A 20,704-nucleotide genomic window follows, 5' to 3' on the forward strand; every position below is an offset into this window, starting at 1 on the left:
AAACTAGGCTGAAAAACCCATGGAGCATTTAGCTTCCAAAACAGAGTATGGCTCAAAGCACTGGAACAAGCCCCTATCCTGCAAAAGTGCAGCACCAGTGCAATTCAGGGTGGATAAAAATCGATTTAAAAAATAAAATCAATTTTTATTTCATTTGGATTATTTTAAGATCAATAAAATTCTAAATTTCTCATTTAAAAATAGTTATAATTAAATTTAAACACAAACATGCTATACATACACTTAATCTCAAAAATGAATTAATGGCTTGGGTCTGTCTAACCTATTAGCTCATGCCTCTTGAAAGTTTTACGGTTCCAATTTCTATTTCTCAGCAGACTAAAAATAACATGTGCAAAGAGACACCGGTTGGATAAGTTTGTTCTTGTTTCGTGCTTATGTGGTGGTGGACCTCAGCCAAGCACGGCAGGAGTTAGTTGATACATTGTCTTAAGACAGAAGACAATAGATTCCCTATTTTACTTCAGCATAACTAAGATTTGCCAAGAGAACCAGTTCTATACTTATTTTCTCAAGAAACAGAAGTGAGTTCAGAGAGACTTATTCCAAAATTAAGGGCACGCTAAGCATTCAGACTTAGCTTTGGTAACTTGATTTAAATCAATTGGGGGAATTTAAATCACTTGGGTTTAAATAAATCTACCCTGGTACACTTAGTGACTCAAGTCATGGTAAATTGCATGGGTGCAAGCCTTTTACATTGATGCACTATGCCTACATAAAGGCTTTTCATTAGTGCAGCTACAATAGTACAAAAATAAACCTAGTGCAAATAAGTAGCAGCAGAAACCCATCAACCATACCAATCCCTCTCACTGCACAGACCACTAGAATAGCCACGCATGCACAAGTCTTCCATTTGGTTGCCTAAAATTGAAAAGGAATACCTTACTTGCAAACTGATTTATACAGATTAATCCACAACTACAGATATTAGTGCCTCTCAGTCACAAGGTCACTGGACTTAACTGGCAACTCACCTTACTCTCATCCAGCAGCTAAAGCAGCCACCAGCTAGCTGTCGACTTCATCAGCTAACCTCAGGGAGACTAAGGATAACTAGGGATGTTCCTGAGTAGTTGACTGGAATATGGACTACTCGCTTGGGGAAACAGGAGCTGGTGCTAGAGGGAGCCAGCTTAAAAGTGGGTTCCCTCCACAGTGCTGCCCTGCCCCTCCTCCCCCCCCACTGCTTCTATCAAAGGCAGAAAGGGGAATAGGAGACTGCTGCAAAGCTTAGCCTTGTGGGCAGAGCCTTGAGAGGTGCTGACTGGATCACGGTGGCCACATTTGGGTCCGGCACTGTGGCCGGGCACCCTGCCTCAGTCTCTCATGGAGTGACGGACTCCAACATAGGGACATCAGCCCTGCTGGGAATCCAGGACAGAGCTCCTGGGCACATGTCCTTTTTTTGCATTTCCAGCCTGATTTGCCCACCGCAGGTTGAAGTGCTCTGGCTTAGAAACTTTTCTTTTTATAGTAAAATCACTCCAAGAAATGCACAACCTGAAGCTTCAAGCTAAAGACCTAACACACTGGTATACGATTTTTTTTAAATAAGAAACATTAAAAATGGCAACACTGTTAAAATTATGAAGCCAGAACAAAAAAGTTGTGAATATAATGGTCTTCTGTTGATATGTATTTTAGTAGTTAAATTCCTGGACTGTCTTTTGAGCAGTAATCAGGTAAATACTGCATTTTATTCATATCAGCAGAACTGACTTAAGTGTTGTGTAGTCTTGCCTTAATCTTTGTATTCATGCCCTTCATGCAACCACATTTTAAGTTGTGGTCCTCAGCATGTGCTGTAACATTGTGCCCCCCCCAGGGATTCCAAAGTTGAGTAGCTCTGCCCTAAGTAATCCAAGCAGAAACAGTGTCCATGCTACATCAATGGAGAAGGAGAAGACTTAGGATGTGCTGCAGTTCTTTGAAGCATATATTTCACTGATTTAACCAATGTATGTTCATAAAATAGTAATACCTGATGATTTTGCTGTGATTACACAAATATTTCCAATCATGTTACTTAATACATACTACTACGGTAAATGAAACAATTCACCCTTCTGTGGCTTCTTGTATAATGCTGATTGCTAATTTAGCGCCTGAACCACTGAAATCTGATTATCAACCTAGCATAATTTAACCATCTCAAATAGATGCAAAGGTAGTAAACACCCCTTTGACGGTCAATTCTATACTACAGACTTATATTACGTTGCTTAGTGGTGTGAAAATCTACATCTGAGTGACTGTTATACCCAGGGCTTGACAAACCACTGTTTCTACTCGCCCATGGCGAGTTAAATTTCCAGCTGGTCGCGCCATGCGTCCCCTTCGCCGGCGCTGCACGCATGCTTAGTGTCAGTCTGGCACATGCACGGTGTGGGGTTGGCGAGTAGCTCTCACCGCAGTTTGTCGAGCCCTGGTTATACCAACCTCAACCCCCTGTATAGACAGTAACATGTCAATAGGAGCTCCTCCCATTAACATATCCACCTCTTGGAGAGGTGAATTAGCTACACCAGTGGTCACCTACCAGTAGATCAGGATCTACTGGTAGATCTTGGAGCCTTTAACAGGTGATCTTGACAGGTTTGGCCAGAAGACTATCAAGTGCAGGCACTTCACCTGCCCCTCTCAGCATTGCTGTGCTGCTCCTGCTCTCTGCCTTGGAGCTGCCACCCCCCCAAGCCCTGGGAGCCTCTTGCTTGCTGTGCAGGACACAGGTTTTAATTTTTCTAATGCAATAAAAAAAATCTACCATATGACATTGATGAGATATTCCAAGTTTAGAAAAACAAGCACAAATCAGTTTGAGACAAAAGTCAAAACAGTTCAGCTAGGTGTCAACAAAATTAAATGCATATCACCTGCATATTCTTTGTCAGAAAAAAGGATGAGCCAAAAAACAAAATCTATATTTTGGCAAAGCAGCAGATCATCCCCACAGATTTACTGTCCCCTAAACCTCAGTAGGAAATAATTTTCACAGAAAAAGAATAAGTAAACAGATACCCTAAACAATCTCTCCCTCCATCTCAACTCACAGCATTGAAGGACAAAAAACACCACTGAACTAAGGAAGGATTCTAGAAGAAAGGAAATCTGCTAGTAAGTCTGCTAAAACATGTGGTAAAAGACTTCTTTAATCTGCAAAAGAAAACCAGCCAAAAAGACACAAAAGAGGATAAACTATAAGTATTCCACTGAGTAGCATCCAGATAAAACAGAGTATTGGCATGTGCACATGTACTGACCCAGAAAAAAAATCATTTGGGTGCCACACACAAATGAGAAGCAATATTAATAATAACCCACATTGACATGGCCCCCAATTGAGGAGAAAGACACTTCACATTCTCCTCACACCCCAGAGTACAGTGGGACCCATGCTAGTAGACTGTGTACTCCAGCTCCACAGAAGGGGAAGTGGGGGGGAGTAGAGCACCAGCGTGGGCTCCCCAATGCTGGGGACAGCCCAGAGCCTTATGGGCCAAATCCATGCAAGTCAGGAGCTGCATCTGGCTCTGGGGCCTGAAGTTCCCCACCTCTGCTGTAGAAGAATCTGATCTGCAGAAGTACAGCCCCCAAATACTTTAGAAATGCCACTTCAAGGCTACATTTTCAAAAGCAACTAGCTGATTGATGCTTGAGAGACTCCTTTGGATGCTTAAAAAGGTCTTACTCAACCACCTGCCCTTTCCTCTGGAAACCAGACAATGAGATTTCAAAACATCCAAAGCAGTATTTGGCTTCTGAAAACCTAGGCCTTAGGCACTACAGCTGTGTAAGCTAATCTATGATCAAAAAATGGGGTATCTAAGACCAAGGCTTCATTTACACACAAGAGTGGTGCTACATTAGCTAGTTCATGGACATGGGACTTGAATCTATTTACATACAATGTTATGCCAGGCTGGTTACTGGGACACTTTCTGAATTACTACATTAGTTTAACTCAACAGGAGTCTTCCTGGAAAAAAACAAGCAGGAAAGAAATGCTCAATCCACCTCTCAGCCATAGAGAGGAAGCCATGTTAGTCTGATCTTGCTAAAACAAAAGGAAAAACTATGTAGCACTTGAAAGACTAACAAGATGGTTTAATAGGTGATGAGCTTTCGTGGGACAGACCCACTTCCTCAGATCATATTCTGGAAGAGAACTGGTATGACCATCTATACCAAAGGAATACAATGAAAAAAGTGAACACATTATTGTTCACAAATGTTTAAGAGTTCTTACAAGAACAATGCCAGAGCAATCAGCTTTGATGATTCTGCCTCCAGCTAGCCTGCAAAACTGGTTTTAGAAAGGTCCACCACTTTAGTGACTCCTGGTATACTACATTAAAACACAAGAAACTGGTAACCAGAAAGAAGTATGACATACAAAGTGTTTGCTCATATTTTGGGACAGACCGAACACCTAGATCAGTGGTCTCCAGCCTTTTAAGGTATGAGATCACTTTTTGAATTTAAGTGCAATCCAGGATCTACCTCAAACCCAAACACCCTTGCCCCACCTCCTTTGTGACCCTTCTCCAAGGCCCCGCCTCTGCTCACTGCATCCCTTCTTCCTCCCCCATCCTTCCCCCTTTCATCAGGGAGGGGCAGAGGGTTGGGGTGCAGGAGGGGGTTCAGGCTCTGTAAGGGAGTTTGAGTTCAGGGGGCACAGGGTTAGAGAAGGTGCTTGGGGCGCAGGAGAGGTACATGACTAGGACAGGGATTCAGGATACAGGCTCCAGCTGAATACTGCTTACCACAGGTGGCTCCTCTGTGGTGGTTCAGTGGGGCTATGGAAGGCTTGCCCCTGCACCACTCTCAAAAGCAGCCTACAAACTCCCTCTGTTTGTGGAGATAGAATGCAGGATGGGAGAAGGAAACCGCTCCAAGGCAAAGGGCAGGAGATGTGCAGCAGCGGGGAGAGGGGGCAGTTGAAGTGTTGCACTTGACAGCCTGTTGGCCAAACCAGTCAAGATCACCTGTCAGAGGCTCCAAGATCTACTGGTAGATCCCGATCTACTGGGTGGTGACCACTGACCTAGATGATAGACAAGGTAGGTGAAGTACTCTTACTGGACCAGCTTCTGTTGAGACAAACTTCTGAGTTTACACAGAATACAAACTCAAACACTTTTGTCACTAAGAGAAGCTAATCAAATTAAAAGGTATTCTCACCTACCTTTTCTCCAATATACAGCAACCAATGTAATTAGAACAATGCTGTGTGAACACAAACAAACTAGACTAGCTGACAACAATAAAATAACAGAATCCTAATAAGGGTAATAGTGATAGAAATGTAGCCGTGTTAGTCTGGGGTAGCTGAAGCAAAATGCAGGACAATGTAGCACTTTAAAGACTAACAAGATGGTTTATTAGATTATGAGCTTTCGTGGGCCAGACCCACTTCCTCAGATCAAATAGTGGAAGAAAGTAGTCACAACCATATATACCAAAGGATACAATTAAAAAAAATGAACAAATATGAAAAGGACAAATCACATTGCAGAACAGGAGGGGGATGGGGGGGGGGGAGGGGGGAGGAAGGAAGGTAAGTGTCTGTGAATTGATATTAGAGGTAGGGAGAGTGGGATGTTTGTGAGTTAATGGTATTAGAGGTGATAATTGGGGAAACTATCTTGGTAATGGGTGAGATAGGACTCAACAAACATTTGAACTTTTTGGAAAGTGTCGAATTTTAACATGAATGACAGTTCAGGGGATTCCCTTTCAAGTGCAGATGTAAAAGGTCTTTGTAGCAGAATGCAGGTGGTTAAGTCATTGAGAGAGTGTCCTTTCTGGTTAAAATGGCAAGAAACTGTTTTCTCTTTGTGATCTTGTCTGATATCTGTTTTGTGGGCATTAATCCTTTGGCGAAGTGTCTGAGATGTTTGTCCAATGTACATAGTAGACGGACACTTTCGGCACATGATAGGCTAGATTATATTTCTGGATGCGCAGGAATATGTGTTCTTGATCTTATAACTCACTTGGTTAGGTCCAATAATGGTATCAGCAGAATGAATATGTGGACAAAGCTGGCAACGGGGTTTGTTGCAAGGGAAGGTACTTGTCATTCATGTTAAAATTCGACACTTTCCAAAAAGGATTCAACAAACATTTGAACTATCTCACCCATTACCAAGATAGTTTCCCCAATTATCACCTCTAATACCATTAACTCACAAACATCCCACTCTCCCTACCTCTAATATCATCAATTCACAGACACTTACCTTCCTTCCTCCCCCCTCTCCCCCCCCCCCCCCGCATCCCCCTCCTGTTCTGCAATGTGATTTGTCCTTTTCATATTTGTTCATTTTTTTAATTGTATCCTTTGGTATATATGGTTGTGACTACTTTCTTCCACGATTTGATCTGAGGAAGTGGGTCTGGCCCACGAAAGCTCATCATCTAATAAACCATCTTGTTAGTCTTTAAAGTGCTACATTGTCCTGCATTTTGCTTCAATAAGGGTAAGAATGACACACAGGTAATTGAAGACTGGGTCCCAATCCTAGAGTAGAGAACTGCAAAATTCCATCCGGAAGTAAGTAACCTGAAGTGGGTATGGTAGTAGGGAAAGACTGTCAACCCCAGATTAAGTATGAGCTGGACAGTGGAAAACAGATTCACTGATAACTGGTGTGAAAAGAAAGAGAAATAGGTCTAGTGCTGTGACACAAAGGCCATGTCTACACTGGAAAGACTAGGCGACAAAAGTACTGTTGACATGCAACGGTCGCCAAAACAAACTTTTTCCTGCCACCCTTTGTCAACATATCATGGCCACATTGTTAGCTTCCCCCATCAACAAAGATCAAAGCAATGTGGATATGCATCCCACAGTGCTTGGAGTCACCTTCTGTCATTAAGCCCGGTGGGACTTTTGGCATGTTTTTCACATTCCCACTAGCCACCTGTTTGCTTCGGAGGCATTCCGGGGCTTACTGTTTCCTTTTGTGCACTTGAGCAGTCTTTGCTTGTGAACTCCATCTGCTGACACAAATCATGGATCCCAGACTTCTCTCCCATGTTGTGTTACGTGTCCTTAGGACATTGCAGCACAGCTACTTTTGCACTTAATAGTAGAGGACGAAGACTCTGATGCAAAAAACATGAGTGACAAGGACAGCAACGAAGCAGCACTGCATTGTGCTATCATAGAGCAGATGTGCACAGGAGCATGTCTTTTGTCACCAAGAGAAGCTGGGGGGGGTGTCAGTGTCTGTAGATGAGGGGCAGCACATGGAGCCATTGCTGTACATGCCAGCTGCTTTCAGAAGTGGCACAGGGCCAAGGCAGAAGTAACCAGCACTGAGCGATAGGACAGCTCTGTCATGTGGATGTGGATTGCAGATCAGTGGCCACAAAACTTTCACATACATATAGGAATGTTCCTGGAACCATGTGCTGAACTGGCCCCTGAACTGCAGCGCAAGACCACAAGAACAAGAGATGATCGCTTGGTACGGAAGCATGTTGCAATTGCTTTGTGGAATATGTCAACTATCAGTTGCTACCATTCAGTCGCAGATCAATTTGGAAGTCTGTCGGGGCAGCACTTCTGCAAGTGTGCAGGGCAATAAATCGCATTTTGCTCCATAGGACTGACTCTGGGAAGCGTGGATGATTGTAGCTGGCTTTTCTGAAGTGGACTTTCTAAACTCCGGCAGGGCAATCAATGTGTCTCATTCCCATCATACCCCACCCCACCTTGCCTCAGAGTACAATAATCCAAACAGGTACTTCTCAGCTTGACAAAGCCCTGGCTGGGTTGATTTAATTGGGACTGGTCCTACCTTGGGCAGGGGCTGACCTTGATGACCTCCTGAGGTCTCTTCCAGCTCTAGAAGTATGCATCTGACGAAGTGGGTCTTTGCCCACGAAAGCTTATGCTCCAACACTTCGGTTAGTCTATAAGGTGCCACAGCACTCTGGACTCTTCGCCACTTTTCCAGCTCTAGGATTCTCTGTGGCACTTCAAGTGCTTGTGGATCACCATGGGCATTTCACAGACAAATGCAGAATGGTCTGGAAAGTTGCACAACGCACACACCTTTTCTTTCCAGACCAGAAAACAGGAAGTGAGAGATGTAGAAATGCCCAGGATGATCCAAGGTGATACGGTATGCCTTATAGCCCTGGCTCATGAAGCCTTACACAGGGCAGCTGGACAGCAGTAAGGTGCGGTTCAACAGGCTAAACAGATGTCACATGAGCTGTCTGTCAGACTGAAAAGGAGATGGAGGTATTTATGGCAGGATGGACCTTTTGGAGGATCATAGCCCCAAGGTAGTAGCCTTTGCTGTTGCTTACATAATTTGTGTGAAAGTAAGGGTGAAGTGTCTGCCTATGCATGGAACAATGAGACAGTACCTGGACAGAGTTTGAACTGTCAGATACACATGCTATTAGAGGAGCCCATACAGTAGCCTTCAATAACAAGGTGGCTGTGAGGAACCACTGACAATGAGCCCTGACATTTAAGAACATAAGAATGGCCATAGTAGGCCAGACCAAAGGTCCATCTAGCCCCATATCCTGTCTGCCGACAGTGGCCCCAGAGCTGGTGGACCGAAGACAGTGATCAAGCAATTTGTCTCCTGCCATTCATCTCCAGCCTTTGACAGAGGCCAGGGACACCATTCCTTACTCCCTAGTTAACAGCCTTTTATGGACCTAACCTCCAGGAATTTATCTAGCTCTTCTTTAAACTCTGTTATAGTCCTAGCATTCACAGTCTTCTGGCAAGGAGTCCCACAGGTTGACTATGTGCTATGTGAATAACTTTCTTTTTAGTTTTAAACCTGCTACCCATTAATTTCATTTGGTGTCCTTTAGTTCTTATATTATGGGAACAGGTAAATAACTTCTCTTTATTCACACCTCTCCACACCAGTCATGATTTTCTATACCTCTGTCATATCCCCCCTCAATCTCCTCTTTTCTAAACTGAAAAGTCCCAGTCTCTCTAGCCACCCCTAATTATTTTAGCTGTCCTTTTCTGAACCTTTTCTAATGCCAAAATATCTTTGAGGCAAGACAACCACATCTGTACCCAGTATTCAAGATATGGGCGTACCGTAGTTTCAGAGGGGCAGTAAGATATTCCTTGTCTTATTTTCTCTCTCTTTTTTAATAATTCCTAACATCCTATTTGCTTTTTTGACTGCCGCTGCACTCTGCATGGATGTTTTCAGAGAACTATCCACGATAACGCCAAAATCTTTCCGGATTAGTTGTAGCTAAATTAGCCCCCATCATATTGTATGTACAGATGGGGTTATTTTTTTCCAGTGTGCATTACTTTATACTTATCCACATTAAAATTTCATTTTCCATTTTGTTGCCCAATGACTGAGTTTGGTGAGATCTTTTTAAAGTTCTCCACAGTCTGCTTTGGTCTTGATCTTGAACAGTTTAGTATAATCTGCAAACTTTGCCACCTCACTGCTTACCCCTTTCTCTAGAATAGATCATTCATGAGTAAGTTGAATAGGACTGGTCCTAGGACCAACCCTTGAGGAACACCACTAGTTACACCTCTCCATTCTGAAAATTTACCATTTATTCCTACCCTTTTGTTTCCTGTCTTTTAACCAGTTCTCAATCCATGAAAGGATCGTCCCTCTAATCCCATGACAACCTAATTTACCCAAGAGCCTCTGGTGAAAGACCTTGGTCAGAGGGTTTCTGGAAATCTAGAGTATACTGTATCTTCTGGATCCCCTTGTCTGCACATTTGTTAACCCCTTCAAAGAACTCTTAATAGATTAGTAAGACATCATTTCCCTTTACAGAAACCATGTTGACTTTTGCCTAACAAATTACATTCTTCTATATGTCTGAATTTTATTCTTTACTTTTTTCAACTAATTTGCCCGGTACTGACATTAGACTTACCGGTCTGTAGTTGCCAGGGTCACCTCTAGAGCCCTTTTTAAATATTGGTGTTATGTTAGCTGTCTTCCAGTCCTTGGGTACAAAAGCTGATTTAAAGGATAGGTTACAAACCAGTTAATAATCCTGCAATTTCACATTTGAGGTTTCAGAACCCTTGGGTTAATGCCATCCGGTCCGGGTGATTTGTTCCAAAACCTCCTCTAATGACACTTCAATCTGGGACAGTTCCTCAGATTCGTCACCCTCAAAGGACAATACAGGTTTGGGAATCTCTCTAACATCCACAGCCATGAAGATTGAAGCAAAGAAATCATTTAGTATCTCTGCAAGGGCTTTATCATCTTCCTCCTTTTGCATCTCGATCATCCAGGGGCCCCACTTTTTTTTTTTTTAAGCAGGCTTCCTGCTTCTAATGTACTTAAACATTTTGCTATTACTTTGAGGTTTTTGGCTAGCTGTCGCTCAATCTTTTTTGGCTTTTGTCACATTTTTACACTTAATTTGGCAGTGTTTATGTTCCTTTCTATTTCTCATTAGGATTGGACTTCCACTTTTTAAAAGATGCTTTTTCTCTCTGCTTCTTTTACATGGTTAAGCCACGGTGGCTCTTTTTAGGTATCTTACTATGTTTTTTAATTTGGGGCATACATTTAAGTTGGGCCTCTATTATGGTGTCTGAAAAGTTTCCATGCAGCTTGCATTTCTGTGTGGTAGGGCTGCTTCTCTGCCTTCTCCCACTATCCATACTGAACAAAGCATTCCCATGAAACCAAGGAATATTACAAGCTTCCACTGGAGCCAGAATGACTTGTGTGGGTTGTGTCTCAAATTAAACTCTCAGAAACCTACATCATATTTGTCTTTATTGAGGTCTTTCAATCAGGATGCTTGGGGTTAAGGAATGGTATGGGTTATTGGAAAACCTCACAATGGTGTTAAGGTCCAGCTGTCAAAGTCACAGCTGCTTTGATGGGGAAAGGCGTGTGGTGGGGGAAAGCATTACCTGACTGTGAAAATGAGTGTGTGGGTGTTGGGGGGGGTTGCTGTGACAATAGTTCTGCATTTGCTGACAAGGAAGCCTCTGGTTCCATTCGCGCTGCATCCCAAAGACACTTCAGCATCTCATTTTGATCTTCTGTGAGCTTTAGCATGTGCTCAGTGGCTTCTGTTCTGACTCACATCTCCTTAGCTCTTTCTCCCTTTTCTGTTTGAAGCACTGAATGCTGCAACATTCTTGACCAGATCCTCCCTTGTCCTCAGAGTTTTTCCTCTGTCTGCAGGGAACCTGAAGGTCTCTTCTGGAAAAGTAACCATTAACAATAGAGTGACTGTACTTTTCCTGATAAAGATTGTAACATTTCAGTAACATGCACATCTCTGGGGAAAAATGGCCACTTTTCTTGTTACCCTGGAGCAGGGGTGGGGAAAAGCACCTCTGTGGGCTGGATCCCGCCCACCAACCGGGTGGATCCCACCCGCAGAGGCCCTGCCCGTCCCCTGCCACCAGGCCAATCAGGGCCTGGGAGTGGGGGAGCTGCATGAAACCTTTGCCCTGCCCCTGCCCTGCATGAGCATGCAGCACTTTGAAGTACCTCATGCTCCTTGCAGGTCAGGAGGCAGCTTCCCATGCTCCCCCTCCCCCAGACCCTGATTGGCCTGGGGATGGGGGAGCATGCCATGCCTCTTCTAGGACATGGGTGCATAGTGGGAAGGGGAAGCAAAGGGGCTCCCCCAACCCAATCATGGTTTGGGGGTGGGATAGCCCCACCCCTTCCTGTTTAGGCCCTGCCCCGCCCCTTCCAGGTGGCCTGGGGCTACTTCAAAAAAGTTTGAAGTGGCCCTTGGGCAAAAATTATTGCCCATACCTGCCCTAGAGGCAAATTCAGAATGTCTGGAGAGATCTGATCAGAGTGAATTTTAAAGGTGAGGAAAAGAGAAGAGGGTTGGGCATGGGACCCCAAGGAAGTACAGTCTGCACTTGTGCGGCGAGCGTACATGGAAACCATCTGTAATAATCCTAAACTTATCCACAGGCTGCCATTACTCTGACATATCACTGCAGAAGGTAAACTGGCAAACCCGAACTCTGATTCTGGATGTAAAAGAGGCAGGGAGAGAGGGAGGAAGGTGCCACAATCCATAGCAGTCAATTCTGCCAGCTTGGCTCCAGCAGCACAGTAGGAGTAATGGTTTGGAGAGTGTTGTACCATGGTGGCAGTGAGGAAACGGCAGCCCTGCCACATTCTCTGTGAGAAAGGACATCAGGCAAAGTTTCAACACAATCTCCCAACAGATTCTATGGCTATCTGTGTACATCAATACTCTATTTGGACATAATGTAGACCCAGCAGAGCTTAGCCAACTCAAATACAGGCTCCAGTTGCCCCACATCACTGCCATCAGCACCTCCAGCTGTAAAAGCAACTTCCCATGCCAGCGCCACCCACCGCACTGCAATACACAGCAACTTACCCACCCCATGCTACCACCACTCCTCTCCACAGCTACACTACAACAATTGTATGGTCGCTGCTCCCTCCCCCCAACCTGCACAACTTACCCGGCATCTCTTCCCTTGCTTCATGTTCCACGTCCAATTGCTGAGTCCTCAAACCTCAGGGGTTGGAGAACAATTCCTTGCTGCCTGGCATGCAGGCTGTCACTGGATTAAGCTTCACCTTCTCGTCCACTTCCATCTCTTCATCAATAGCCCAGAGAGAAGTTAACCCCTGTTTCTTTGTTACAGGAAGTATCCATGTTCTCCTTGGGTGTGGATGTGGGGTCCCCACCCAGAACTGTGTTCAGTGATTTATAAAAACAATGTTTTGGGGGCAGCACCAGACTGGCTGTTTCCCTCCTTAGCCTTCTGGTATGTCTGCCAGAATTTATCTTGGCTCTGCACTGTAAGGTATTCCAATTGTACCCCTTTGCGCAAAGGGCTCGAGAAATGCATATCCCAGTTGCTAGGGGTCACTTGCAGCTGTGACTGCAGATTCTTCACACCACTCACTAATAAGATCCAAAAGCTCTGGGGTTCCCCAAACAGGAAAGTGTCTTGAGTGACAGCACTCCCTAAGGTGATACCATGAGGGACCACCACACAATGAAGTAGACAGTAGGAAATAGATTTTAAAGTTTCCCGGGGTTCAGGGGTGGGAGGGGCATATCTGTTTATGTTGCTAAGTGGGCACTGAGGGAAACAGGCTAGAGGTCAATAAACTTGATAAAAAACCTACTGTAGTACACACTGCATGACTGTCTGCACCAAAGGGAGGGGAAGACACAAATGTCCCTTTCAGAGGTGGAAGTTTTGTCTCCAAACCTGGGCACTTTTTGCAACTTTTGTTGTGTTGCAATGTGAACACTCTCTGGGGTTTGTTGACAAAAGGACATTGTGGCAACAAAACTTGCCAGGGTAGACAAGGCCAGACTGCACTGAAGATCACCTCTCTGATAAAACAAGTGTAGGACTGGAAATCAAAACAAAATTGGGATGTCAGAAGTCACACCTAGCTAGTGACAAAATAGGGAAGATGGGACATGACATCCACCACTTCCATTTTGGGGTCCTTAAAAAGACTTCAGGAAAGGGGAAGTCAGCTTGCTAGCTAAGACTAGGTCTATACTGAAAGGGAACGTGGAACCAAGATATGAAGCAACTCAAGCTATGTTAATTACATAGCTGAAGTCAACATACCTTGTTTTGGTTTCCCTGCTGTCCTCACAGTGGGAAGTGGACAGAAGCAAACTCTTCTATCTGCTTCCCTTAGTCCTCCCAGAAGCAGGAGTACCAGCAGCAAGCAGGGGTGCTGTCAGAATTTGATTTAGACTTGCTAAATCAAACTCCAGAAGATAGATTGTTTAGTGAAGACATGGCCTAAGAGACAATGTAATGGGCACAATTTACCATTATGGCTGCCACCCCCACTGTCTCTTGGGACCTCAATGTCCTGACCAGGCTAGAGACTGCAACAAAGATAACATTTCTATCTCTCACCTATTTCAACACAAACACCGCTTGAGTTTTAAGACTTTGGTTACTGCTATCCCCCTTTTTCAGGTATCCTTTTCCTTTCAACTTATCTCCTCTTTCCTTTTGCCCCGTTTAGTAAGTCTGGATTAATCAAAGCAACTTATTTTGTATTGTCAACCTGGCAAACAACTGCCCTCAAAGACAATTACCATCTTTAAAACCCAGGGCTCGAGAAACCGTGGTGAAAACCACTCACCAGCCCCGCACTGAGCATGAGCGAACCAGTGAACGGGCGACCAGCTCAAATCTACTCATCAAGGGCAAGTAGATAAGCAGATTTGTCAAGCCCTGTTAATACCTATATGCTCCTGACCACAGAGGCAACTGAAAGCAATGCCATATTCTAACTAGCCTGATTGCTGTTACAAGTTTGCCTGTTCTCAAAGTGGCTGATCAGACACCAGAGTAGTCCTGTGTTTCTCCAGCAATGTGGTTGTATATATAAGTCAGCACCAAAGTAGCTGCATTTTCTATCTTCCCTATTTTTCTCTCCTTCCACATTTGTCTGTCTTGTTTTTGGAAGTAGGATCAGATTTTACCTACACCTCCAACCTGGCAAACAACTGCCCTCAAAGACAATTACCATCTTTAATATCTACTAAAAAGATGAACAAGTTTCCTCATTAAAAACTCTACAGCACAAGTAAACAAGGAATTTTGTTAGTACAGGCAGTCCCCGGGTTATGTACAAGGTAGGGACTATAGGTTTGTTCTTAAGTTGAATTTGTATGCAAGTCGGAACTGGCTCCAGATTCAGCTGCTGCCACTGAAACTGACCAGGGGCTGACTACAGGAAGCCGGAGGCAGAGTTGCTCTGCCCCCAGCTTCCTGGAATCAGCCTGATCAGTTTCAACAGCTGCTGAATCTGGAGCCTGGGACAGAACAGCTGGGGCACTGCCCTGTAGGTTCCCACAGCTCTACCTGAGGCATTCCGCAACAAAAGCCTGGTCTGCTGGGGGGAGGGGGGCGCACTAGCTGCGCTCCCTCCCCCCGCAGCAGACCAGGGAAACCCGAGCAAAGCCGCTGCCTGGGCAGCTTTGCTCCTGTCCCCCTGGTCTGCTGGGGGGTCCAGAAAAGCCGCTGGACCCCCCCCCCCAGCAGACCAGAGAGACCGGGGAGAAGCTTTTCTCGCCCCGGGGAGGACACGGGTGGCGACTTGCCGCCCGTGAACTCCGGGGCAAGAAAAGCCCCGTTTATAAGTGCGGATCCGACATAAGTCGGATCCGCGTAAGTCGGGGACTGCCTGTACAGACTTAATATTTAACATTTCTAATGCTTTAGTAGTTTCTCTTCTACCTGCTTAAAGAATTTAATGCACTGTTTGTCATACGACTAAGTAGTCCCAGGATCTCTGCATACAAACCACCAAAACATGTTTCCTTAATGGACAGAGAGATGATTATTTTAACACCTTTAACATTCTGGGGCCTATTTATTCTAGCAAAATAAATAAAATGGGTGCACTTAGATGTCAAAAAGAGGACAGAGTTGCTGTAACCATGGCATTATGTTGCTACAAAGCAGAACACCACCTTCCCCCCCCCGTTTGCATGCAGTTATACCTAGTGTAAAGGTCCTTTGTACCTCCACAGCCAATCAGGAATACATTATGGCAGAATAAGGCACCATTATACTGGTATAACTGTACACAAATGAGGAAACTGCATCAGTGTTCTTTAAAATAATCATCACCATCTCCATGTTATCCTCATACAAAACAAGTGCCTAAATCAGATCTGAATCACCTCTCCCACTTTTACAGGTAGTCCCTTAGAGGAACAGAACTGGATTGGCAGTTCATCAGTTTAATCCCACTGAGGCCAGGTCCACACTAGAAACCTTTACTGGAATAGTAATGTTGGCTGAGGGTATGATTTCTGTACTGGGAAATCATATGATGCAACTATAGTTAACTGGTATGAGGTGCATCTGTATTTAGGAGAGTTTGCCAATAGAGTAGAACCTCTAAGAATTATATATAACTGTTACAAATTGACTGGTCAACCACACCCCTCTCCTGGAACAGAAGTATGCAATCAGGCAGCAGCAGACAAACCAAAATAAACTACTGTATGTGTTAAATGTGAACTAAAAAAGTAACATTTTAAAAGTTATGACAAGGTATGGAAACTGTTCATCCTTGCTTCATTTAAACGGACATGGCTAAAAAGCAGCATCTCTTCTGCATACCTAAGTTTCAAAGTTATATTTACTTAATGTTCACCTGTAAACTTTTGAAAGAACCATCAAAATGCTCAGAACATCTCCATTCCCTCATAATGGAAGTCCTACTGTGAAACAAGACCAGTCAACTCTTCCCAGTGTAGATTAGGCCTGAAAACCTACAGCATTTGAGCATCTAAATCATTTGAGCATTTTGGAAAGGTCTCCCTCCTTCATGGAAACCCTGCTCCCTACCAAGAGCAGACAAGTGTGAAACCCTCTGGAGTGCTACTCTTTTCACCCAGCACTTACCTGAGGCTTCCTGTGCCAAAAAGTATTCACTAACATATAGGAATTTCCTCCAAGTCCTTGCCCCATTATCTAGTCAGAATCCTGTAAGCACTGGGTTAGTAGTGTAACAGACAGGTATGGATGCATGGGTTGAGGAGAATAGTGCTAGGGAAGCTAGTGCAAGTAGCACATGGGGTGGGGTAGGAGTGGCAGACTAAGAACCAATCTGGGGACACAGTGATCTGGTAGACAGGACCACTAATTCAGGGCACTAAGGGGGACAGAGCAAGTCAGGGAAGGAAGTTTGGGAGCACTCCTCTGATGCACTTAGGGAGGAGTGTGCTGCTATAGGAGACTGAGGAGGCATGAATGGGACCCTGGAGATAGTGAAGGACTTGCTAGGGGGTGAGGCAGACATTCAGGGAGGTCTGTTGAAGCAGTGGTTTGGGGGAAGACATTGTCCTAGGGAAGTGCCTAGGTACGGTTATGGCAGGCAGGGCCCCCCTGGAAGGACCTCCTCCCCCACCCATCTCACTCCAGGGGAAGAAGTGTCACGCCCACTACACAGCTCTCCTGCCCTCAACCCACACCCTCCATTCCTAATCCCACCTACTACAGAAGGGACACCGCCTTGTGGAGGCCTTACACCTAATGCACACCCCCTCCCTCCCTTGCAGGAGGGAGATGGTCACCCCTGCCCTTCCCCCCCGTCCCCTTCCCCCTCCCCCCCCACAATGCACACGGCCCCCCCCGTGTGCTTCCTCCCTCCCCCCCATGCCCTTCCCCCCTCCCCCCCACAATGCACACGGCCCCCCCATGCCCTTCCCCCCTCCCCCCTCAATGCACACGGGCCCCCCCCATGCCCTTCCCCCCTCCCCCCTCAATGCACACGGCCCCCCCCGTGCCCTTCCCCCCATAATGCACACGGCCCCCCCGTGCCCTTCCCCCCTCCCCCCCACAATGCACACGGCCCCCCCGTGCCCTTCCCCCCTCCCCCCACAATGCACACGCCCCCCCCGTGCCACACGCCCCCCCGTGCCCTTCCCCCCTCCCCCCCACAATGCACACGCTCCCCCGTGCCCTTCCCCCCTCCCCCCCATAATGCACACGGCCCCCCCAGTGCCCTTCCCCCCTCCCCCCCCACAGCCCTTCTCTGCCCCCACAATGCGCAAGACCCCCCCCCCACTTGACCTCCCGCGCGCTCACCTTGTCCCTCTTTATTGTTGGCGGCCTCCCCGTCGGCGGGCGGCTCGGCCCGCAGGCACTCCCGGCAGACCGAGTGGAGGCAGGGCAGCAGGCGGGGCTCCCGCTCGGCCCGCAGCCGCTCGCGGCACACGCCGCACTTCTCCAGCAGCTCCATCGCCTCCGGCCGCTTCTCCCCGCCGGGGCCGCCCGCCTCGGCCGAGGCCGCCGAGCCCGACATGGCGGCCGCCCCCCTTCCTCCTCCTTTCCCGCGTCTGCCGGCGAAGCGGGGGGGGGGAGGGTCGCCGCGAGGCTAGCGCAACGGTCGCCGGAGGGGGGAGGGGCGCCCGCACGCGCTCGCGCCGCCAAGTCGGAGGGACGTTCGCCGCGAGGGCCGCGCGCGCGCCGCTAACGGCGATGGAACGTTCACGGCCCCGCTGCACAAAGCCTAGGAGACAAGGGGAGCTGCGCGCGCACACGCACGCCGCGCGAGACAGAGAGAGAGAGGGGAGGGAGGCGGGGAGAGAAAAGCAGAAAACCCGCCTGCCTGCTTTGGCGTCGCTCCTCCTACAGGGAGAGAGCGACGGCCAATCGGAGCTGAAATAGCCCACGAGGGCGGGCTTAGCAAGGGGAAAGTCGGGCCGGCCGGCCAATCCGGGGAGAGCGTCTCCCTACGTTCGGCGTAGGGCTGGAGAAAGAACGATCGATTGAAGTTGATGCCAATCGCGGGGCTTAGGCAGGGAGGTGGTGGGGGAGGAGGGAGGAGTGAGGAATGACAAGACAGAGAGCCAATCCGCTCCCCCGGTTGCCGGGAGGCCGCAGAATACGTAGAGACTGACAGGAGGTGAGGGCGAATCCGCTTTAGGCGAGGCAGGCCTGCCTGAGTAGAGCGTGGAAGGCGCCTCAGAACGGTCGGTTAATAAGGCTCCGCCTCCCGCATGCCGAAGGCAACAGCCAGTGATTGACGTGTCTCGAGGCCAATCAGCCATCGAATCTTCCCCCGGGGGTGGGAATTTTTTTGATTAGCATGGAGCGGACCCGGCAGGTTTCCTACCTTCCAGGAGGAGGCGGGATGTAGGTTGTGACGGACAGGAAAGAGAACCAATCAGATCATGAATTACCTCAGGACCGACTCAATGACTGACAGGAGTTGAAGCCAATTACTTCATCCTAAATTCCCGCTGCCCAGCTCCTGCCTGCCCACAGAGGGCATAGGAATGGGGGGGGAGGGAATCCATTCCCCCCCCCCCCAAAAAAAAATCCCTGAGGTTTATCACTTCCCTCAAAGTGGGGTGGGGGCAAATTATGAGTGAATCTGGAGTGACCCAAAGGACACTGTTTAGCTATGTGGAGTCACTCTGGATTCACTCTGGATTGACCCAGAGCAGGTTCCACCCCACGCTTCATTGGAATAACTTTAGAGTCACTCTGCACTGACCCAGTGAAGGGCCTGCTCTCTGAGCTCAGGAGTCACTCTGGAGTCACTCCAGTTTGACCCAATACAGGGTCCCGCGCCACTGAGCTCAGTGGAATTGCTCCAGATTCACTCTGTGTCCTAATATAGGGCCCCAACCGGGTGAGCTCAGTGGAATCGCTCCAGATTCACTCTGTGTCCTAATATAGGGCCCCAACCGGGTGAGCTCAGTGGAATCGCTCCAGTTTCGCTCCAGTCTGACCCAACCCAGGGTCCCTAGTCCACTGAGCTTTGGGGAATCACTTCAGATCGACTCTGGTCTGACCCAATACCCGGTCCCACCCCACTGAGCTCAATGAAATCACTCCAGACTGACCCAATGCTGCGTCCCACCCCATGGAGCTCAGTGGACTCACTCTGATTCACTCTGGTCTGACCCAAAGGAGAATCACTCCAGATTTGCCCAAACCAAAGTCTGCCCCCTGCCTTGACTCCAACACTCTTCTCTGAATCCAGAATTTCAATTTAGAAATAATAAGAGTGCGGCCGTGAAGCAGAGCATTGGTGATTGTTTGAAGGAAGCCACACAAACATTTCTGGATCTTTAAAACTTGCCTCCCTGTGAGCGATGAAACGCATTTGATCCATTTAACTAACTTTAGGACAGAGTACGTGCCGAGAGTGACTTGATCGTGGCCTCTCCAGTGTGTCCATCTCATGATTTTGTGGTGAGTCTCGTGATAGTGATTGTTTTCCTTTAAGCCCCAACCAAGTGGGTGTGTGCTGATTTCAGCCTTCATTCTTCAAAATAAATGACGTTTCTAGCCTCCGTGGGTGTGGTGAAATCTTGAAAACATGACAAATATTCTCTCTAAATTTTTTCATCTATGTGCAGAATAAATGTTGTTAGGTGCACCAAGGTATGTGCAGATGTGCACCACCCATAGAACCACATGCTGCCAACTGTTTGCACTCTGCTAATCTTTCCTCAATGGCTGCCCAAGTGCACAACCTACAGGGAACTCTGACAGTGATCCCAGTAAGGCTCAGAAGCAGAAGGCACATAAAAAGAACACCAATATGCAGGGCTTGACAAATAGTGTGATCTACTCGCCCGTGGCAAATAGATTACACCCCGGAAGAGCTGGCGCAGAACGATCTGCGCATGCACAGAACGATCTGCACATGCGCAGAGTGCAGAACCCCATGGCTGGTGAGCAGGGCTCGCCGCCACTCAGCAAGCCCTGCCAATATGCATGACTTCAGCATCCCCTCATGATTTTTAAAGCCAACCACATGATTTTTGGTAAGCCTGACACATAATTCTGGATCATTTGGCAAGTCTGCCTACCCTAGGATATTTCTGACTGTTCAGTCTTGCCCACAATGGCTACGTCTACAGTGCAAATTATTTCGGAATACGATATTCTAGAATAATTATTCCAAAATAGCTTATTTTGAAATAGAATAGCTACGCTGCAGGGAAGCCTGAAAATTAGTCCAAGGCAGGCTTCCCTAATGTAGACGTGCTATGTCAATTTAGAGCCCCAGGAGAAATAACTTAGAATGGCCCTGGTGAGGCCATATTTCAAAATAGCATAGGTGGAGCATCTACACACGGCAGCTGTGTCTACATTGGCACCCTTTTCCGGAAATGTTTAAAACGGAACAGTTTTCCATTA

General features: G+C 46.9%; 1 protein-coding gene across 2 annotated transcripts in view; it reads right to left on the minus strand.

The window, feature by feature from the left end:
• Positions 1 to 18,162, minus strand: part of TRIM28 (tripartite motif containing 28) — a 57,467-nt gene extending 39,305 nt beyond the window's left edge. Inside the window, exon 1 of one of the 2 annotated variants that reach the window (XM_075915529.1) lies at positions 17,633 to 18,162. In XM_075915529.1, coding sequence (XP_075771644.1) covers positions 17,633 to 17,849 — 217 coding nt within the window. In that variant the 5' untranslated portion in view covers positions 17,850 to 18,162. The remainder of the gene's footprint in view (positions 1 to 17,632) is intronic. The other variant, XM_075915530.1, reaches the window with a different exon arrangement.
• Positions 18,163 to 20,704: the final 2,542 nt, after the last annotated feature.

The sequence above is a fragment of the Pelodiscus sinensis genome, unplaced genomic scaffold (genome assembly GCF_049634645.1).
Source record: "Pelodiscus sinensis isolate JC-2024 unplaced genomic scaffold, ASM4963464v1 ctg34, whole genome shotgun sequence".
Taxonomy (NCBI): Eukaryota; Metazoa; Chordata; order Testudines; family Trionychidae; genus Pelodiscus; species Pelodiscus sinensis.